The 20,566-nt window shown below is 39.0% G+C and overlaps 1 protein-coding gene across 1 annotated transcript; it reads right to left on the minus strand.

The window, feature by feature from the left end:
* Positions 1–13,071: 13,071 nt before the first annotated feature.
* On the minus strand, positions 13,072–16,888 carry LOC127193860 (cathepsin M-like). The gene is made up of 7 exons (XM_051151116.1): positions 16,763–16,888; positions 16,370–16,492; positions 16,131–16,277; positions 15,471–15,695; positions 14,921–15,083; positions 14,198–14,315; positions 13,072–13,171 (listed from the first exon to the last, which is right to left on the minus strand). The coding sequence occupies exons 1-7, from the start codon at positions 16,886–16,888 to the stop codon at positions 13,072–13,074; spliced, it is 1,002 nt and encodes a 333-aa protein (XP_051007073.1).
* Between the last annotated feature and the right edge of the window lie 3,678 nt (positions 16,889–20,566).

Below are 20,566 nucleotides of genomic sequence, written 5' to 3' on the forward strand. Positions count from 1 at the left end.
GCATGTCACCCAGATTAAAACTAAACACAGAAATATGAGAGCTAACAGACATTACAAAGCAAATGGACCTAACAAATATTTACAGGACCTTTTACCCAAACACACACCTTCCTCTCATCTTCTCATAAAACTTTCTCCAAAAATGATCACATACTTAGACATGAAGCAAGTCTCAGTAGATACAAAATATAGCAATAACTCCCTGAATCCTATCTGTTGATCATGGATTAAACCTGGATATCCACACAATCAGAAACAGCAGGAAGTTGACAAACTGGTAGAAAATGAACAACTCTCTACTGAATGGAATAAATAAGTCAAAAAAGAAATTAAAGATGTTTTGGAATTGAATGGCCATGAAAACAAAGCATAGCCAAACTTAGCTGTTCTAAGAGGCAAAGTGTATATCACTGAGTGCCTACATAAAGAGATTGGAGAAATCTCATACAGGTAACTTAAAACTTAATGTGAAATTCCTAGAACAACAAAAAATAAATCATACAAGGAAGGGGGTGGTGACAAGAAATAATAAAACTCAGGGAAGAAATCAATAAAAGAAAAACAAAAATCAATTAAAAAAAAGAGCTGGTTCTTTGGAGAAATTACTAAGATTGACAAACTTATGCAAATTAACTAAGAGACAAAAAGAGACTATGCAAATTAACTAAATTAGAAATAAAAAAATCATAAGGATATACATTTTAAAAAATCTATACACCACCAAATTTAAAAAATCTAAAAGAAATAGATAATTTCTATGATCTGTGCCACCTAACAAAGTTAAGTCAAAATCAGATGAGCAATTTAAATACTATAATCCCTAGGGAAACAGAAGGAGTGATTAAAGTTTCCCCCTCCCAAAACAAAAGAAAACAAAGAGGTAGATGGTTTGTAGTTTTAGCACAGACTTTCAAAGAGGAACTAATACCAATACTCCTCAAATTATTCCACATGATAGAAACAGAAGAAACGTCAATTCATTTTATGAGGCCACAGTTACAGTTATACAAAAGCCACAGAAAGACCCAACAAAGAAAGAGAATTATAGAATAATTTCCTTTAAACTATAGAATACTTGCAAACTGAAACGTAGGACACATAAAAAAAAAAATCACCAACCATGACGAGGTAGACTTCATCCCAGAGAATTGCGGATGCTTCAACCTTTGTAAATCAATAAGTTTAATCCATCATATAAACAAAGTGAAAGACAAAAATCACATGACCATTTCATTAGATGAATAAAAGGCCTTTGACGAAAATCCAATACCCATTTGTGATTAAAGTTCTGGAGAGATTACAGATGCAGGGAACATACCTAAATATAATAAAGGCAATATACAGCAATCCCATAGCCAACATCAGCCTAAGTGGAGAGAAACTCAATGGAATTCCACTAAAATCAGGAACAAAACAAAGTTGTCCACTTTCTTCATACCTAATCAGTATAGTTCTTGAAGTCTCCATTAAAGCTACAAGAAAACTGAAGGAGATCAAGCAGATACGAATTGCAAAAGGGAATTCAAAGTTTTTTTTGTAGATGTTATACTGGTATACATAAGTGACTTGAAATATTCCACCAAAAACTCCTATAGCTGACAAACACTTTCAATAAAGTGTCTGGATTAACTAAAATAATAATAATGATAGTTGTAGCAGGAGGAGGAGGAGGAAGAGGAGGAGGAGGAGGAGAAGAAGAAAGAGAAGCCCTCCTAATTGCAAATGACAGATGATCTGAGAAAAAATCTTGAAAAAGCTCTTCACAATAGCCTCAAATAATATAAAATATATCAGAGTATCTCTAACCAAGCAAGTGAAACACTTGTATGATTAAAAAAAAAAAGTTAAGACTTTGAAGGAAGAAACTAAAGAAGATATCAGAAGATGCAAAAATCTTCCATCGTCATGGATTGGCAAGAGTAACATAGTAAAAATGGTCATCCAACCAAAAGTAATCTACAAATTCAATTCAATCCCTATGAAGATGTCAGTACTATGCCCTACAGTTCCTGGAAGGCCAAGAACCAGAAACTAGATAGCCCAGAGACATAGAGCAGAACCAAACACAAATACAATTGGCCAAAGAAATAAAAAGTAATCATTGAAATGATTCCTAATGTACTCTACTATACTCATAGATTGGTGCCTTGTTCATTTATCATCAGAGAGGCTTTCTCTGGAAGCAGATGGGAGTAGGAGCAGAGACTCACAGATAGACATTATGCAGAGAGTAAATTAGAGGGCTTTACCATCTCCTTTCCCTCAGATATAAAGGAAAGGAGGAAGGAAAAGCTATAAGATTCACAGGGGATGGAAGACACCAGGAAAAGATGGCCAACGGAACCAACTAGTCAGGGATCAGTCACATGGGCTCACAGACTGAAATGTTAAGGACAGAGCCTGCATAGTTTTGCACCAAGTCCTCTGCATAGATGTTATGACTATTGCATTGGTGTTTTTTTATTGGGGGGGGCTACTCTTAACAGTGGGAACAAGTGTATCTCTGGATCTCTTATCTGCTCTTGAGACTTTTTCCTCCTATTGGATTGTTTGTCCAAGTTAAATATTGGGCCTTTCACCTTGTCTTGTTGTATCTAGTTTTTTATTGTTTGGCTATCATCTCTTGAACACCTACTCTTTTCTGAAGAGGAAACAGAGAGGTAGTAGATCTGGAGGAGAGGGAAACAGGAATAACTAGGAGTGTAGGAAGGAGAAACTGTGTTTGTGATGTGCTGTATAAGAAAATAATCTACTTTCAGACTTTTGTTAGTTTAATTTTAAAAACTAAGAACAATTTTTCACAACTTCAAAAAATATTTATTCACCCACATTTGGAAACAGAAAAAAAAAAACCCAAGATATCTACAACAACCCTGAATAAGAAAAGACCTTCCAGAGGTATCTTCATCCCTGATTTCTAGCTGGACTACAAAGTTCAAGTAATAAAAACACCATGGTATTGGCACAAAACAGACACATTAATCGATGAAATATAATTAAAGATCCAGACATAAATCTACACACATATGGGCACCTTATTTTTCATGTTTAAAAAAAGCAAGAAATGCATATTGAAGAAAAAGACAGCATCCATAAAGCCAGATACAAAGAACCTTATAGAGGAGAAAGTGGAGAATAGCCTTAAACTCATTGACATGGTAGATGAGTTTCTGAATCAAAAGCCTTTAGTGCAGGCACTAAGGTCATCAACTAACAAACAGGACTTTATGAAACAGAGACGCTCCAGCACATCAATAAAAGCCATCATTTGGACAAAGCAGTAGCCTACAGAATGGGAAAAATGTTTTGACCAACTACATATCTAGGGCTAATATCCAGATTACATAAAGAATTCAAATAACTAGACACAAACATAACAACCCAACTAAAAATTGAGGTACACATCTAAACAAAATTCTCAAATTAAGTATGTTGTTCCATTATGAAACTCTGCAAGTTTTCTATGTCTTCCTGGTCTCTATCTCTGAAACCTTCCAAGATTTAACTACCTTTAATATCAATGAGGACCCAGAGTAAGATACTTATAATAAATTGGTGAGAGACTTGTAACAGGCAGTCTACTTGCAACTGGTTCAAACTTAAAGACTTCCATACCAGAAGAATGGAGCCATTTAGAACACTTAACAGCATGAAATTCTGTCATACTCACTGCAAAAAATATATATATATATGTGTGTGTGTGTGTGTGTGTGTGTGTGTGTGTGTGTGTGTGCGCGCGCGCATAGTGAAACTGCTCACACAGCATCTATCTAGCTGCACATATAGGGCTTAATTAATACCCTAGTCTCATCAATCTTTCTCTAATACATAAAGTATCTATACTGTTTTTTCACCTTTAATACCAATATACATATTCTTCAACTTCAAATAAATGTAGCCAATAACCACCATAATAAAACATATGAGCTACAGAAAGAGTGCTGATAAGAAGGCTAGAACTTCCATCACTCTTAGTCCCAGTGATGGATGAATTTGGCCCATGAGGTGAGGCAATTTATGAGCTCTATGTGATAGACATAATCAACAGGAAAATGGCCATCATCAAGAAGAGCATCACAAGGGAAAAGGACATGCCTGCCCTGCTGATTCAGAGCCATGCAGACTCTCTCACATAGTTCAGATGGTCTGGAGGTCCATATCTGACTTCCCTCTGCTGTACAATTCCATATTCACACCTATGCTCTTTCTCAGTAAAATTAGATTACCATTCAAGTCAAACAATGAAAAATTAATCTTGTCCTGAATGTTAGAATTTTTGAGGGATAAGTCACAAGGAACATCCTCTACATTTTAAAATCATGGCCAGGCTTCATGGGCACCTCACTACCTTGGAGGCATCACTACAGCTCTGGATCCCTGGCTACAAAAAAAAAAATCATTTCACATGTAATAGAAAGCACTCTGTTCTTGGCAGCAAGGATACTCAGGCTCCAAAATGGCCTCACATTATTAAATGCAAAACCCAGTAGTCAGCATAACTTTTATGTATTGTATTGGGTTTCTTATATCTCTATCTCCCTTCTAAGGCCCAACCTATTCCAACATCAGGTAAAAAAGAAAGAAGGTTAATGGGAAGAGGGAGAGTAAGTCCCTTAGGCTACTTCCTGCTGGATACGGCCATCAGGTTCCTTGGGGCAAGTCCAAATTTCACAGCCAGGGCATCTCCAACTTCTTCTTGTTCTTAAACTGCAGCAACAGCAACCAGGGGTAGCAAGTAGAAGCATGAGCAGCCGTCTTTTTCTGAGCACCTCTCCTCCGTCTCTCTCTGGGCTCTGGCATTTATTCCCTCTGGGTGAGAGGGACCTGCTGAGACTGAAGCACCAACTAAATACCTTGTACGGAGTGGACCTAGGCTCCCTACAAAGAGGTAACCAATGAACAGCTCAGGCTTAATGTGGATCCTCTAGTAATAGGAGCTGGAGGTGTCTCTGACATATGCTTTGTTGCCAGTTTTGTGATCACTTTCTGGAGGGACCACCTTGAGAGGCCACAGGGAAAGAGTACATACTCAGTCCTGATGTGTCTTGATGAGCTGTGGTGGATGGGAAGAGGAGCTCCACTTTTCTGAGATATAGAAGAGGGTATAAGGGGAAATGGAGGGAGGGTAAGACTGGGAAGGAAGGAGGAATAGAGCTACAACCAGAATGTAAAGTGAATGAATAAATTAGGAAAAAAAAGAAAGAACAGGAAGGAAGGGAGGGAGGGAAGGAAGGAAGGAAGGAGGGATGGAGGGAGGGAGGGAAGAAAGGAAGGTAGGAAGAAAGAAAGAAAGAAAGAAAGAAAGAAAGAAAGAAAAGAAAAGAAAGAAAAGAAAGAAAGAAAGAAAGAAATTGGGGCATGCAGGAGGATTGTCAGTTGTCCTATGAATGATTATATTTTTGGAATATTCATGGCTGTGCTTATGATCATGACTGATTACAAGGATGGGTTTTATTTGGCCCCCTATACTTGTTTTCAAAATTAAACCAAGGTAAACAACTAAATTATTGCAGATTTTTTAAGATAACTAGGAGACATATGTTGGTGGTCAGCCGTATAAGGTAGTCAGTTGTCTGATAGTTAATGAAGAAGAAAATGATTATTTCAAGCAACTAACATATAAGAATGTTAACGCTACATGCCAGACTTCCACTCATCCCCTTCAACAGAAATTAAAGGATTTATTATTGATATCTCTGCAGACAATATCAGCTTCTGTGCTGTTGTCAGGTCTTCATATGTTCAGGCTGTATTAGAGAACAAGAAAGAAAATGTGACAACAAAGTCCTTGAGATAATCTCCCTACTAAGGGTAAAATTTATGAACTCTCATGGGCAAAGATATGGCTACAAGATTGCTCTTTCTTGCTATGTTGTCTCTGTTAAATGAATCCATTACTGCTGAAACATATTGGGCTCATATACCTCACCTTCCTTTGCTACTCTTTGTTAACTGAGATGAAAATATTATTCCTGTTCATATCAATAAATTTTAGGACTTGAATGCTCATGATTATATTAGACAAAATATTAACCATTTAGCATTTTAAGTTAGATGAATCAACCTTTTTCATCACTGCATAAAAAGCTGACAAAGTAATTTTGGTCATTATTTTTCTGTTTCTAATTGGACTTCAAACCTATGGTGCATGGAAATGTCTCTGAAAATTTTGTTATTGGCTATACTGGACAGCATAACAACCTTAAAAATAATTTGCTACTATATGTATGCTTTAAAGATTGATTTGCATACTCCAAAATTAAAAATAAAAGAAAAACTATAAACAATGGTAGAATTGGCCAGCCTACCTCCTTTGAGAAGCATATATTCAGCTTCTAGGGTCTAGAACATTATCTCAGATAAAATGAATTGCAAGATGGGTTGAATATATAGGGCCAGAAGGAAAAATAGGAGAATTAAAGCCATTTGTGGCTAATATGGCCATGAATTTATGGTAACAGCAATAAAAAAAAAATACAGATTAACATTCCACCAGTCTCGGAAAAAAAACTGTAAGTTAAAGAATGTTTCTTAGAAAAATGTTTAAAGATTTTAATCAAGAACATCACAGACTGTCCAGGTTGTCCATAAGCAGGACACGGCATGCGATGGTCTTTCAAAGGTACCAACTGCTCAACTTGTAAAAAGGTTAATTAGGCATTAAAAATAATAATAATTTAAATTATAATTTATCAAAGGCACACTTGTCTTACTGGCATGAAATGAAAAGTGGGTTTTCTTAAGCCACATAATTTAAATCATGTTAGACTCTCTATTGCCACATGACCCACACCATTTGGACATCAGGCTTTTAGTTTTCTTCTTAAATAAAAAAAAAAGGCATCGTTCTTGTTTGGTATTAATACAGTTAAGAGACTTAACATATTCTAAGTAACTTCTAAAGTTTACTACAGTTCAAACTTCTTTTCTTAATCCCTATGAATATGGAGCAATTGGAGCCAAGATAAAAAATTTGAGCAGGGTGGTGGTAGCTCATGCCTTTATTCCCCACAGAGACAGGTGGATCTCTTTAAATTAGTAGTTTTTTAAATTCCAGAGTTACAATAAACAGTATGGTGATAGTTTAAACCTTTAATCCAAGAACAAGGGAGGAACAAGCCTTTGATCCCAACACTTGAGAAGTAGAGGCAGGCAGATAAGAATTACAAGTATCTCAGATGATCCAGACTCATAGACTGCCTCAATAGCTGTTTCCTTTAAAATCTGCTTCTAGAACAACTTCAAAATGGCTAGGTAAGATGGTCCATATTCACAGACTGTTACAGTCTGGATTTCACTTAAGCCTACATTTTCACAGCACATGTAGACTGGAAAGCAAATGTTACAGCTCACTTTAAGACTTGCTCGTTTTTCCAATTTCTTGGGCCCCTGAAAGAAAACTACACCCCAAATCATAAGGAAGCAATTTTAAGAGAATGACACCCCATTTCCAAGGTGGGATGGAGGGATTTTGGTTATTCAGTGGTGGTGGATACTTGTAGTCATTTTAGGGGGATTGGTTGCAAACTGTTAGTGGTCTTAAACAAGATATAGAAAGTTGGACTTTGGGATTTTTTTTCATTCTTTTTCTATTCTCTATCCTTTTTATGTAGGAGGAGAAGAGATAAAAATCTGGGTGGGGTATAGAAATAACATAGAAACAAAAAAAGGTAGACTATTGACTCTATTCTTATATTGATATTGTACATTGGATAGAAATAAAAGTTATATTTTGGTTATAGCTTACTATGTACCAACTCTTTTTAAGGTATTGTAACTATGTAATTCTTTAAAATGTTATGTGCAGTTCTAGCCCTTTTGAAAGCTACTATCACAAACTGTTTGGGATAATTAGGAAATACAAACTAATAGTCAATCAAACCTGTGGTTTCATTAGGTACTAGTTTAGTTAATCATGTGTGTTTTTAAGTTAATCAGACAGTATATAGCTAGAAACAAGCAATTCAGATATACAAGAGATAGATAGTCTTCAAAAAACCTCAAAAAATCTACAGAATATGGCATTTAAATATATTTTGTTAATTTGAATCTTTTTTGACAATGAGGCATGTCAGCTCCTGGTAGCACCCCCTTTCAACTTTGAAGAAGATGATAAGCATCAAAAAATTCTCCTTTAGGAAATGGCTTCTCATGTGGTAATCTAGCCACTTGGTTCTCTTGAAAACAGAAAACTAGAAGACTGGGTGCAGTAAAGTTGACTACCAAACTTTGCAAGGAAAAGGTTGGCAAGTCCTTCATATAACCTCTTTGACAGAAAAGTCTGTCAGATAGTCTGATGCAGAGGCTGAAGATGATGCTCCAACATCATAGAGTGACTGTCCAGGTGGTCAGCAGAATCTTTCATTCCTGTGGTTTTGGAAGCTGCTTGCACTGCACTTCCTGTTTATTCAAATTATATTTACCTTTCTCATGTCTCTGATGGGTTTGAAGATCAGTTTAACAACAGGAACCAAGGATTCAACTGCCTTCTCAAAAAAAAAAAAAATACAGGTTTTTAAAAGTTAAAAGATGTAAAACCTTCAATTATGATAAATGATTTAAGTTAAGTTAAGTCTAAACTTAACTTTAATTCTGTTTTTAATTGTTTTCCAAGCCAATTTGTCTCCTTTTGTAAACTTAAAGATTCTTATAATCTTCAAAACATGACTTGGACCCACCTGCCACAATTCAAATAGACTGCAGATAAGTACATCTACCTGTCCCTAAAAAGGAGAATTTTCTATGGTCTTAAGAGTCTACAACTTCTGCAATTACTAGGAAATATTAGTTCTGTCCCTAGTCTATATTTTTCCCAGAAAATTTTCATGGGGGTAACAAACAGACTTCATTCAGGGATCCCCTGTGGACTGCAAGCTGCTGAGTTCTGGACTACCTGAAAGCTGATGAAAACTAATCCAGCCGATGTGATTGTTCCATATTTCATCTGAATCAACTAAGCAGATGCTTCTGATAATTGCCCCATTGCTCAGCCTTTTACTAGGATTTCAACCTTCCTGGGCCCTAATAACAGTGTCCTAATGTCAGCTGGAAAGCGTTACAGAAGAGAAGACATCATCCATTGTCCCACCTAACAGGCTGAAACCCTATATCTAAAGGAATTCCCTGGCATATGGGACAAATGGGTTCCCACCCTCATCATGAGTCTTGTGGGGTTGGTCACCAATTTTGTTCCTTGTGGGTATAAAATCTCAACAATTATGGTTATGGTCTTAAGCACCCATTATAACACTCTGGAAACAAGGGACAAATCATTGACTCTAAAACCAAAACTCAAAGGGGTGAAAATATTGAGGCCTGTTCTGACATTGCCAAACATTAGACAGAGCTCAGGGAGTCTTCTAGAAGGCTTGAGGAAACAAGTGAGGGACCCATAGGACAAAGGACACCACAAGAATACCTAGAGAGTCAAATGACCTGGGTCCATGGGGGCTCACAGAGGCTGAACAAGCAACCAAAGAGCATGCATGGACTGGACCTAGGACCCTTGCACATACACAGAAAATGAACACTTTGTCTACATGTGGGACCCCAACAACTAGAACAGGGGCCCTCTCTGACTGTGATGCTTGCTTTGGATCCAATTTTCCTAACTGGACTGCCTTGTCTGGCCTCAGTGGGAGAAGATGCTACTAATCCTGTAGCAACTTATTGTGCCAAGGATGTTTTACCTACAGGGGACCTTCCAATTCTCTGAGTAGAAGAAGAGGGGAGAACTGTTGGGATGGGATATGTGATATAAGAACCTGGAGAAGAGGATGGAAGGGGCTGCAGTCAGGATGCAAAATGAATAAATAAATCAATTAACAAAGAAAAATGAAATGTTCAACCTCTTTAGTCATCAGGGAAATTCAAATCAAAGAAAACCTGAGATTCCATCTTATACCTGACAGAATGCTATGATACAAAACTCAAGTGACAGCTCATGTTGATGAGAATATGGAGTGAGGGGGAACTCTCCTCCATTGCTGCTGGAAGTGAAAACTTGTAAATCTACTTTGGAAATCAATTTGGTGTTTTCTCAGAATAATTAGGAATAGAACCATTTCAAGACCCAGTTATACCACTCCTGGGCATGTACCCAAAAGATACTCTACCATACCACAAGGACACTTGCTCAGCTATGTTCATAGCAACTATATTCATAATAGCCAGTATCTGAAAACAAAGATGTATGTCAACCCCCACTCAAAAAAAGTGGAACATTTACACCACGGAACATTACTCAGCCATTAAAAACAAAACCATCATGAAATTTGCAGACAAACGGATGGAACTAGAAAAGTTCATGCTGAGTGAGGTAACCCAATCTAGAAAGGCAAACATGGTATGTACTCACTTATAAGTGTATATTAACCATAAAGTACAGGATAATCATGCTACAAACCAAAGACCCAAAGAAGATAAGAGAAACAAGGAGGGTTCAAGTTGGTTTGCTTGAATCTCACTGAGAGGTGGAAGTATATTAGACATTGAAGTGGATGGAGGGAGGGTATTGGGTGGGGGAGAGGGTAGGCATTAGAACAGGAAAGATGGCATGTGGAGAAGGCAGAGGGAGGGTGTACTAGGAGAGGCAACTAGATTGGGTGGGCTCATGTCTTGGATGAGCTAGAAAACTAGGACAATGGAAACTCCCAACAATCAAAGAATGTGATCCTAGCTAATACTCCTAGCAATGGGTGATAAAGAGCCTGAACTCCCCATCCCCTATAACCAGGCAAGAATTCCAACGGAAGGATAAGGACAGCAACTCAGCCACAAAACATTAGACCCACAGTTTGTCCTGCCTACAGATATAGAAGGGTAAAAGATGGAGCAAGAATTTAGGGAAGGGCCAACCAATGACTAAACCAACTTGAGGTAAATTCCATGAAGCCTACCCCTGACACTATTAACAGTATTCTGCTACACTTGTAGACAGGACCTAATATACCTGTCATCAGAGAGGATTCACCAGCAACTGATGTAAATGGATGCACAGACCTGCTGCCAGATATTAAGTGGAACTTAGAGAACTCAGTACAAGAGGGGAATGAAGAATTTCAAGTAGCCACAGGGGTGATGAACACCACAAGAAACCTACAGAATCAACTAACCTGAGTCCATAGGGGCTCACAGACTAAACTGCCAACCAGAGAGAATGCATGGGACAGACCTATGACCTCTGCACATACGTAACAGTTTTCCAGATGAGTCTTTATATGGGAGCTCCTAAAATAGGAGCAGGGCTGTCTCTGACTAAGCAGCCTGCATTTTGGATCCCTTTTCCCTAACTACAATAACTGCCTTGTCTAGCACCAATAGAAGACGATGTGCCTAGTCTTACTGCAATTTGATATGTCAAGACTGGTTGACATCCATGGGAGGCCTCCCCTATTCTGAGGGAAATGGGAGGACTAGGAGAGGAGAGGAGAAGGAGGAGAAGCTAAGATCAGGATGTAAAGTAAATTAATTAATAATTTTTAAAAAGCAAAAATAAATGAAGATGTCAGAAGATGGAAAAATCTCCCATGCTCATGGACCAGTAGAATTAATATATAAAAATGGCCATCTTACCAAAAGTAATCTACAGATTTAGTAAAATCCTCATCAAAATTCCAACAGAGTTCCTCACAGACCTTGAAAGGGAAATTCTCAACTTTGTCTGGAAGAAAAATAGGATAACAAAAGCAGTCCTGAATAATAAAAGAATTGCTATAAGTCTCTCCATTCCAGATTGCAAGTTGTATTACAGAGATACAATAATAAAAGTGCATGTTATTAACATAAAAACAGACATGATGATAAACTAATCAAATTGAACACGAAGGCATAAATACATACATGTACAGATACCTGTGTTTTTTAATTTAAAAAATTTTTAATTAAAAAAAAAATGATGGGTGGATCTGGGCCCAGGGGTTCTGTTCAAACTATAGCACTAGCCAAAGGCAATACGTGCAGTAAACATCGAACCTCTACCTAGATCTAGCCAATGGACAGGACATTCTCCACAGTTGAGTGGAGAGTGGGGACTGACTTTCACATGAACTCTGGTGCCCCATATGTGAGCACATCCCCTGGATGGGGAGGCCTAGTGGCACTCAGAGAAAGGATAGCAGGCTACCAAGAACAGACTTGATACCCTATGAGCATATACAGGGGGAGGAGGTCCCCCTCAGTCACATTCGTAGGGGAGGGGAGTAAAGGAAAAGTGGGAGAGAGGGAGGAATGGGAGGATACAAGGGATGGGATAACAATTAAGATGTAATATGAATAAATTAATAAAATATATTAAAGAATAAAAATAAAAAACCAAAACCACATACTGAAACAAAGTCAACATCTTCAACAAATGGACCTGGTCAAACTGGGTGGCTTCATGGAGAAGAATACAAATAGATTTATCACTCTGCCCAAAAGTCAAATCTAAGTGTATCAAAGACCTCAACCTTCAACCATAAACACTAAACCTGATTTAAAAAAGAAAGAAAGAAAGAAAGTTGAAAATAGCCTTAAACTCATTGTCACAGGAAAAGTATTTGTAAAGAGAACACTAGGAGCACAGGCACTAAGGCAAACAATTCATAAATGAGACCTCATGAAACTAAAAAGTTCTATCAGGCAAAGGACACCATCATTCAGACAAGGCAGCTGCCTACAGAATGGGAAAGTATTTTTACCAAGTTCACAACTGATAATAAAGGACAGTTTATCCTTTATCCAGTCATCCAATTCAAAAATGGAGTGCAGAGAATTCACAATAAAGGAAATTAAAATGTCTGACAAACATTTAAAGAAACCTTTATTTTTTTTTTTAAAGACAATTTGGTACAGTATAAAATAAAAATCAAGTTGTTATAGAAAATATGAATACAGATAAGTGGCTGGGATCAGTTGTAGCAGTAGTCATGTCTCACTTGAGTAAATATGTCCCGAAAATCACATCACATCTGGCTTTTCAATGACTGAAGTATCTTATAAACACAACAGTGGCCCGTTGCTTTGAGAAGAATGCGTCCCTTCTGTACATGTTGTCTTAAAGCCATTCCTTCCTTGTCACAACCATGCAGTTCACACTGTGGGGTAGGTGGCATATGTAGCAATTCCACAGTGGTTTCTTTTCTTTCTGGCAATCTTCATATATCCTCTCATGCCCCATTTTTTACCCAAGCTGAAAGAAAGGATGTTTTCCCTTTAGTGAAGATAACACAGCACAGTGAATTATTATAATAAGTCCTCACTTGAGCATTGAGCCAGAGGCCAACTTAATCAAAAGCACCAGAAAAGGCAGAGGGTGAACTGGGAACCCATAATTACCTCACGCAAGGCTATGAAAATTACAGCAAGGAAAAGATAGAACAAGTTTACACCCAAGAGTGGCTCACATATAACCACTGTGTCAGATTTTAGAAAAATCAGTGGCACAAATACGATGTTAGCACCCAAGGAAAGCAGTGGCTGAATCTGAACATTGTGACCACACAGTATGAGTTGGTTGTTCCAGCTATAGAGAGAGCTCAGACTGTCAAGCTCTGGCCATGTAAGGGGGAAAACTGAAATTCAAATCCGGGGTCCCACTGAAAGTCATGATGGGGCCTGGAGATGGCTCACTGCCTAAGAGCAAGGGGACAAGAGCCCCCACCCAGCACCTGTGTCAGTCATACATGTTTTCAAGGATGTATAGAAGTAGGAGCTCTTACTAGAGCTCCAGGTAAACTGATGTCCATTTCAGGACTGCACGGGCATCTGCCCACATGAATCATTCACTCATACACACTTAAACATAAATAAAATAACAAATCCCAGAAAGCCTTAACACCTGCCTGCAACCCCAGAGGCCAAGACATAACTGGGATAAACAGGTGAACACAGTAACCAAAAGAGTGAACTCTAGGATCAGTGGGATTCCCTGTCTCCATTGATAACTGGAGCACAACTGTAGAACATAACTGATGTCAATTTATGGACTATATAAGGACACACGAAAACAAATGCAAACATGTATTCGTACACAAAAACACATGCTCACGTATATCCACATGTAAATATGCATGCACATACATGAGAGAAAATAAAGAAAAATAATAAAATGATTTTTTGTTTAAAGAAACAATATCCTCCAGGATTTATGCAGCAACAAGAAACAGTAAAATCTCTTTCCAACTTCAAATATTTAAAACAAAGTGGCAATTTATACCTGCTCTTGACCAGCCAGTATTTCCTGCCAAAAAGTTCACTTCCTTCAAAACCATAGCCAACCACTAACATACCATGGTTGACAGAAGTCCTGCTGCAATTTGGCTCATAATATATACCTGAAAAATAAAATCAAGAAATCAGTGAGAGGCCCCAGGAACATGATAATAACAATGGTCTTGAACAATAAGTCAGGCATTTTCTGATTTCACTGGAACGACAAAAACTCCAGTAGCAATAGGATCAGTTACTGACAGGAATCCTGATACAGGTTGTCATTAGAATCCAAAGAAATCCAAGTGATCATCAACATATTGGTAAACAATTCTCTACATGCATATAAGCTGATTCACTCACATCTTGTGGATTCACTAATAGAAATCAATTGCAAGCAAGCACTGCTGGGCATAAATTACTTAATTTAAGACCCTCTAAGGTTATTATAGGAATGCCATCTCACTAAAAGTCTTTAAGACATACCACATGTACAAATATTGAGAAATTAAGTTAATCAATAAATCTGATGTAGTAGGAATTGCTCACATGCAAGGGGGAGGTCATGTCAAGCACAAAGGACACACAAGATAGTTGACTGGATAGCTGTAAAATATGCAGACCCACATATTCATACCATGTTTTATAGTTTTAAAATGATCTGCTGAACATAAATACCAAGGGTACATCACATAATTTAAAAATAATATCTAGAAGGGCACATGCTTACCTCTTTTATAGAACTGGAAAGAATCGTGCCTTGCATCGATTGCAACAGAAATGGGCCCCACAGTTGCCACAGCATTCATTAGAGCATCCTCGTTCTTTGGGACTAACACAAAGCCTCTGATACTAGCAGTAGAGTTCTCTGGACTGTACCTGCAGGGTCCTTCCTAAAAATCATAAAGAGTTAAAAGACTAGGTTACTTCCCTCTGGACCCTCGGGAGCAAGAGTCAAAACCACATTCTCCACTTTGAAGCTAAGCACCCCCAAATATCGGCTCTTATAAATCATCCCAGGAAACAAAATGCTACTGGGAAATTAGGAACTGGAAGTCAGCTCTTATGTTATCAATGACATCCTTTACAGTCTCACTGTCCATGACAAATTTTATAGTGAAGAAATGTATATTTTTATATATAAATGTTTTACATGTTGTTGTCCATGTTTATTATAGAAGTAGGATCAGCTACAGGGAAACCATATCAATAGACAACCCTGGAAAGACAGTACTGCAATGACAGGTATGAAATGAGAAAAGCATAGAAGACCTATTTACCTTTGCTTCATATGGGTAAGTTGCCTCAGACTCCAGACCTCCATTTTCATCCACATACATCAATGCAAGGTACGTATTTCCTGCATAACAGCCCAGATTGCCTTGCGGTCCAGAACAGTCAATCAGGTTCTGTACACTCAGAGGGGTCAGTTTGCCTGTTTTCCGGAACATCTGTCCTTCTATGGCACCAACCACAGAGAAAGCCCAAGAAGAGTTGCATCGGCCCTAAACAGAGATGAAAAGACAAGCATTCACAAATAGCAACTCCAAATGAGACAGATGAATAGCATGCCATAAATGAACTACTGGAAGTTGATGGAAGCCTGTCAAGAGACAGTTAATATTATTTGGAGACTTGACTGCTAGCAGTTTGCTCATGACACAGTAGTTGGCCACATACATGCACAGAAGGGCAGGACCTACTGATATCTGCAGGTTATAAATTACAGTGTAAGATGACATGAAGTCTAAAGATGTGATGGCAGACACTAGGTGGATGTGTAAGGCTAAGTTAGTGGTGGAGTTAAATGATTGCTGTGCATCACATAAAAGCACAGGAAGAATACAAATACTCTTCAAAAATCAACTCAGTCCACACAGACAGGCCACTTCCTACCTTCTTCAGTGGTTGAGGAAGTTGGGTATGGGACATAGAAGTACCTGTCTCCGCACAGGGGTAACATAGCCTTTTTGTTTCCAGTTTATGGAACTAGGCACATCACCAGCCAGACGTTTCTGGACACTTTTCACATTCTTGAGAGGTGGGATCGACATATCAATCATCCATTTCCTGAATTCTTCCCCAGTCTTTAAGGAAAAGTACATAAATCATGAAAAGCAAAAGATACCAGTGAACTCAAGAGAACAATACAATGTAAAGCTCCACATGTCGCACCCACCATGTCACCATAGGCGTTCATGTCCATGATGAAGCCGTCCTTCCCCAGGCCATCCTCACCATTATGCAATTGGATCTTTTTCAGGTTTTCTTCCCATATTGCTCTCCTATGTCCTTCTTCCTCCTGGAAATAAAGATAACGAATAACCTTTATTGTTAATCACTGCACAAGCTGACCAAGTACTTGCTGCACGGGTGAGGAGAAGGTAGAGGGAGGCATCTCAGGTCACTAAAATAATCCATTGGCCACAGATCTAGGAATAGAGATCCTGACAACTGAATACTCATCTCTATTTGGGCAATTGTTCAGACAGACAGTTGCTATGGCCTCTATTGTGTCAATACCACAACAGCAAGCTCTCGACTCCCTCTGGACAGGTCTAATGTTACTAACCAGACTGTAGTTTTTTTCATGTTGTATCTTCCAATCCTGCCATTCAGCATCCAAACTTGGATCAGGTGATGCAGCAGATGAGGCCACTCCCAAACACAGGACAGCCAGGAAGACAGCAGGAGCCATGCCTCAAGAACATAGAGAGGGAAGAGAAATGAAGGTGTGACTACACCAACACTTGTAATCTGCCTTCTCACTCCTTCCAGAGAAACCAAAACATCCATGCTAGATAAAGTTATTTGAGCTATTCTTCAAAATATTTAGTCACAGATTTTGGAAATGGATAAATATATATTTGCACCAAAGGCTCAATGAACGGTATTTAGTTTACCTATAAAATTGCATAGAACCTGGAAGGATGGAGGAAGGGGAAACTGGGAACCAGATGTATGAGAAAAGAATGAATGAATGAATGAATGAATAATAGATGGGCAAATAAATAAATGAAAGACATGGCAAGAATTCTATGAACACAAACTGCATATAGCAAAATAATTGATCAGAAGGATAAAGATGCACCTCAAAGTCCAAAACTTACACAACTATGGACTTGTGGCATAGGTAACTAGGATTTGTAATAAAGCAAAATTTCTCTTACATAGCACAAGGTTTCCTCCTGGATTGGAGCTACATGACATCATATCCCTACCTGACATACATCAGGAAATTGGGTCAATTTCAACATGACCTATTGAATCCTCCTTATAAAATAGAACGTCTTCTGCTCCTAACCCATCTCTCCTAACCACAGGAGTTTGCAGCCACACACATTACCTTAGTGAGGAAGGAGTCACATAGAAAAGTCATGTAATACAGATCTACAAGAAAAGGTGAGGTGCTAAAGAAAGCCACACCCAAGATTTCAGATTAAGAAATGCTGGATCTCTTAAGCCACACCCTCTATAGACCCAGGACATGTCTGGTTTCCTCTCTAGCTTCCTCACCCTCCTCTAAATCCGCACAGCAGGACTAGTGAGGTTCAGAAGACTCTCATTCATTCCTGGGGCTCTGCTTGGTTCTCCATGGAGACTCGCAAAGCTCTCCCTCATGGTCATTTTCTTTTCTGCCTTTGTGGACATAGAATCTCACCTGGGGTGCGTGCTGCAGCCTCAGTGCACTCCACAGCCTTTCAAAGGCTACTGACGACCCGGGATCTGGCCCAGCAACACTTTACTCGGGCTTTAAATCCCAAGTCTCTGGAATTTAACCTTGTCCTGATTTGCTGTGCAGTGGTGAGATTGGGCCTCCAGGCTCCAGGCTTCCAGGCTCCAAGTCCCTAGGCTCTGTCTGGGACTCCAAACTCTGAGACTCTAGGCTCTTACTAAACATGACTCTACCTTTTCTGAAGGCATGGCTGTGGCCACCTCAGTGGCCTGTGTGGAGCTCAACCTGTGGACCTGGTTAGAGGAACAGAGAGCCTTTCCACATTCGATCACTTCATATGTGATACTTTGCTTGATGAGTGGCTCAGGAAAAAAAGCTTTTCTTGGTAAAGAAGTACCACATTTCTTGTTTAACCCACAACTAAAGTGATATCCTATGACCTCAAACCTTGAAATGACTTTTTCTCACCCTCGCAGTTTAACACGCATGGCTTTCACAGGAATTTTTAGGGGAAGATGATTGTAACACGGATGCAATATTCAGGGCTAAATCTAAGAGGAAAGATGAATATCCTTGCTCTCAGAGTCTCCTGAAAGTGTCTGGCTTTTCTTTCATTTAAATTGAGTGCACATCAGCAAGAGCCATGCAATTGTCAATCTTTTTACTGGGTAATGCATGTATCACCTGAATGTTCCCACTTTTATCCCTTTATATACCTCTCAGTGACCTGAGGGACAACATTGCTATGCAAATATCACCACCTAGATCTCTGGAAAGATTTCCTTTTTCTTTAGAGAAACTCAAGACTCATCACACAATAATCCTCTAATCCCTGTTCTCAATCTCAGCACCCTTCACTTCAATTTCTCTGCATGGGAATGTGTCTGCTACCAAAGGTCAAGTGGCTTTCACTACCATCACCATGATGGAGGTAATTTCTTCTATACCAGTATTGAAAATGGACCATTAGGATATGAGTTAGTCCCCAGGACCTACTGTCAAAATACATCCTTTCATCAGGCTTTGAGATTATCTATTATATGGTGTCTTACTTAGGGATTCTATTAGTATAAAAAGATACCATGGTCAGTTTGTTGTTGTTTTAGCCATCCTCTGTCTTCCAATGCTTTTATTTCATTTCATTTCATTTTTAAAACGTTGTTGCTGTTGTTTTAGCCATCCTTCTGGCTTCCAATGCTTTTATTTTATTTCATTTCATTTTTAAAACAATGTGTTCTTCTATTCTGTTTTTTAAAGATTTATTTATTTAAAATTTTCTCCATTTTTAATTCTTTATTTACTGCTAATCCCTTTTAAACTATTCAATTCTATTTTTCATTTGCTCACAGCCCCCTCACTCTTCTCCTCTTAGTCCCCCACTCACATATTCTTTATGTCCATCCTCCACTTCTTCCCAAAGAAAAGGATGCCCCCAAAGTGTACCAATACTCTCTGGCACCTCAAGTCTCAGCAGGACTAAGCTCATCCCAATGAGGCCAGACAAGGCATCCCAGCTAGGGGAAAGGGATCCAAAACCAGGAACAGAGTCAGAGATAGTCCCCACTCCCATTGTTAGGGAACCCAAATGATCACCATGCTTCACACCTGCTACATATGTGTAGGGGGTCTAGATCTGGCCCATGCAAGCTCTTTGGTTGGTGGTTCAGACTCTATGGGGCTCCGTGAGTCCAGGTTAGTTTACTCTGTAGGTCTTCTTGTAGTGTCCTGGACGCCTCTGCCTCCCTTGATCCTTCCTCCCACTCTTCCACAAGACTCCCTGAACTTGGCATATTCTTTGGCTGTGGGTCTCTGCATCTGTTTCCATCAGCTGCTAGATAAAGCTTCTCAAAAGACAGTCATGCTAGGCTCCTGTCTGTAAGCATAGCATAGTATCATTAATAGTGTGATGGGTTGACTCTTTCCAATGGGGTGGGTCTCAAGTTGAGCCAGTCATTGAGTTGCTGTTCCCTCAATCTCTGCTCCATCTTTGTCCCTATACTTCTGTAGGCAAGACATATTTTAGTTTTGAATGTTTTATAGGTGGGTTAGTGTCTCCATTCTTTTTTTTTTTTTTTTAAAGGTCAAATTTTATTTTTTTTTTATTTTTTTTTTATTAATTTATTCTTGTTACATCTCAATGGTTATCCCATCCCTTGTATCCTCCCATTCCTCCCCCCCCCTTTTTCCCATTATTCCCCTCCCCTATGACTGTTCCTGAGGGGGATTACGTCCCCCTATATATTCTCATAGGGTATCAAGTCTCTTCTTGGCTACTTGCTGTCCTTCCTCTGAGTGCCACCAGGTCTCCCCCTCCAGGGGACATGGTCAAATGTAAGGCACCAGAGTACGTGAGAAAGTCGTATCACACTCTCCACTCAACTGTGGAGAATATTCTGACCATTGGCTGGATCTGGGAAGGGGTTTAAAGTTTACTAGACTGGAAGTCACACCTGGTTATAGGAGGTGGCAACTTCTGCCTCCATGTCCCCTGCTGTGAGGGATCTCAGATAGGGTCACTCTAATAGACTCCTTGGGGCCTCCTCTGGCCAGGAGATTTCCATTCTCTTCCCAGTTTCTCCCCCACCAACCATCCACCTCCAACCCATGCTCTCCCCACATCTAATACTCAACTCATTGCCCTCCCTACCCTGTCTCTTACATAGCTCCCTCCCTCCATCAACTGTAGACAAGTGTTGAACT

Source organism: Acomys russatus, chromosome 9, assembly GCF_903995435.1.
Source record: "Acomys russatus chromosome 9, mAcoRus1.1, whole genome shotgun sequence".
Taxonomy (NCBI): Eukaryota; Metazoa; Chordata; class Mammalia; order Rodentia; family Muridae; genus Acomys; species Acomys russatus.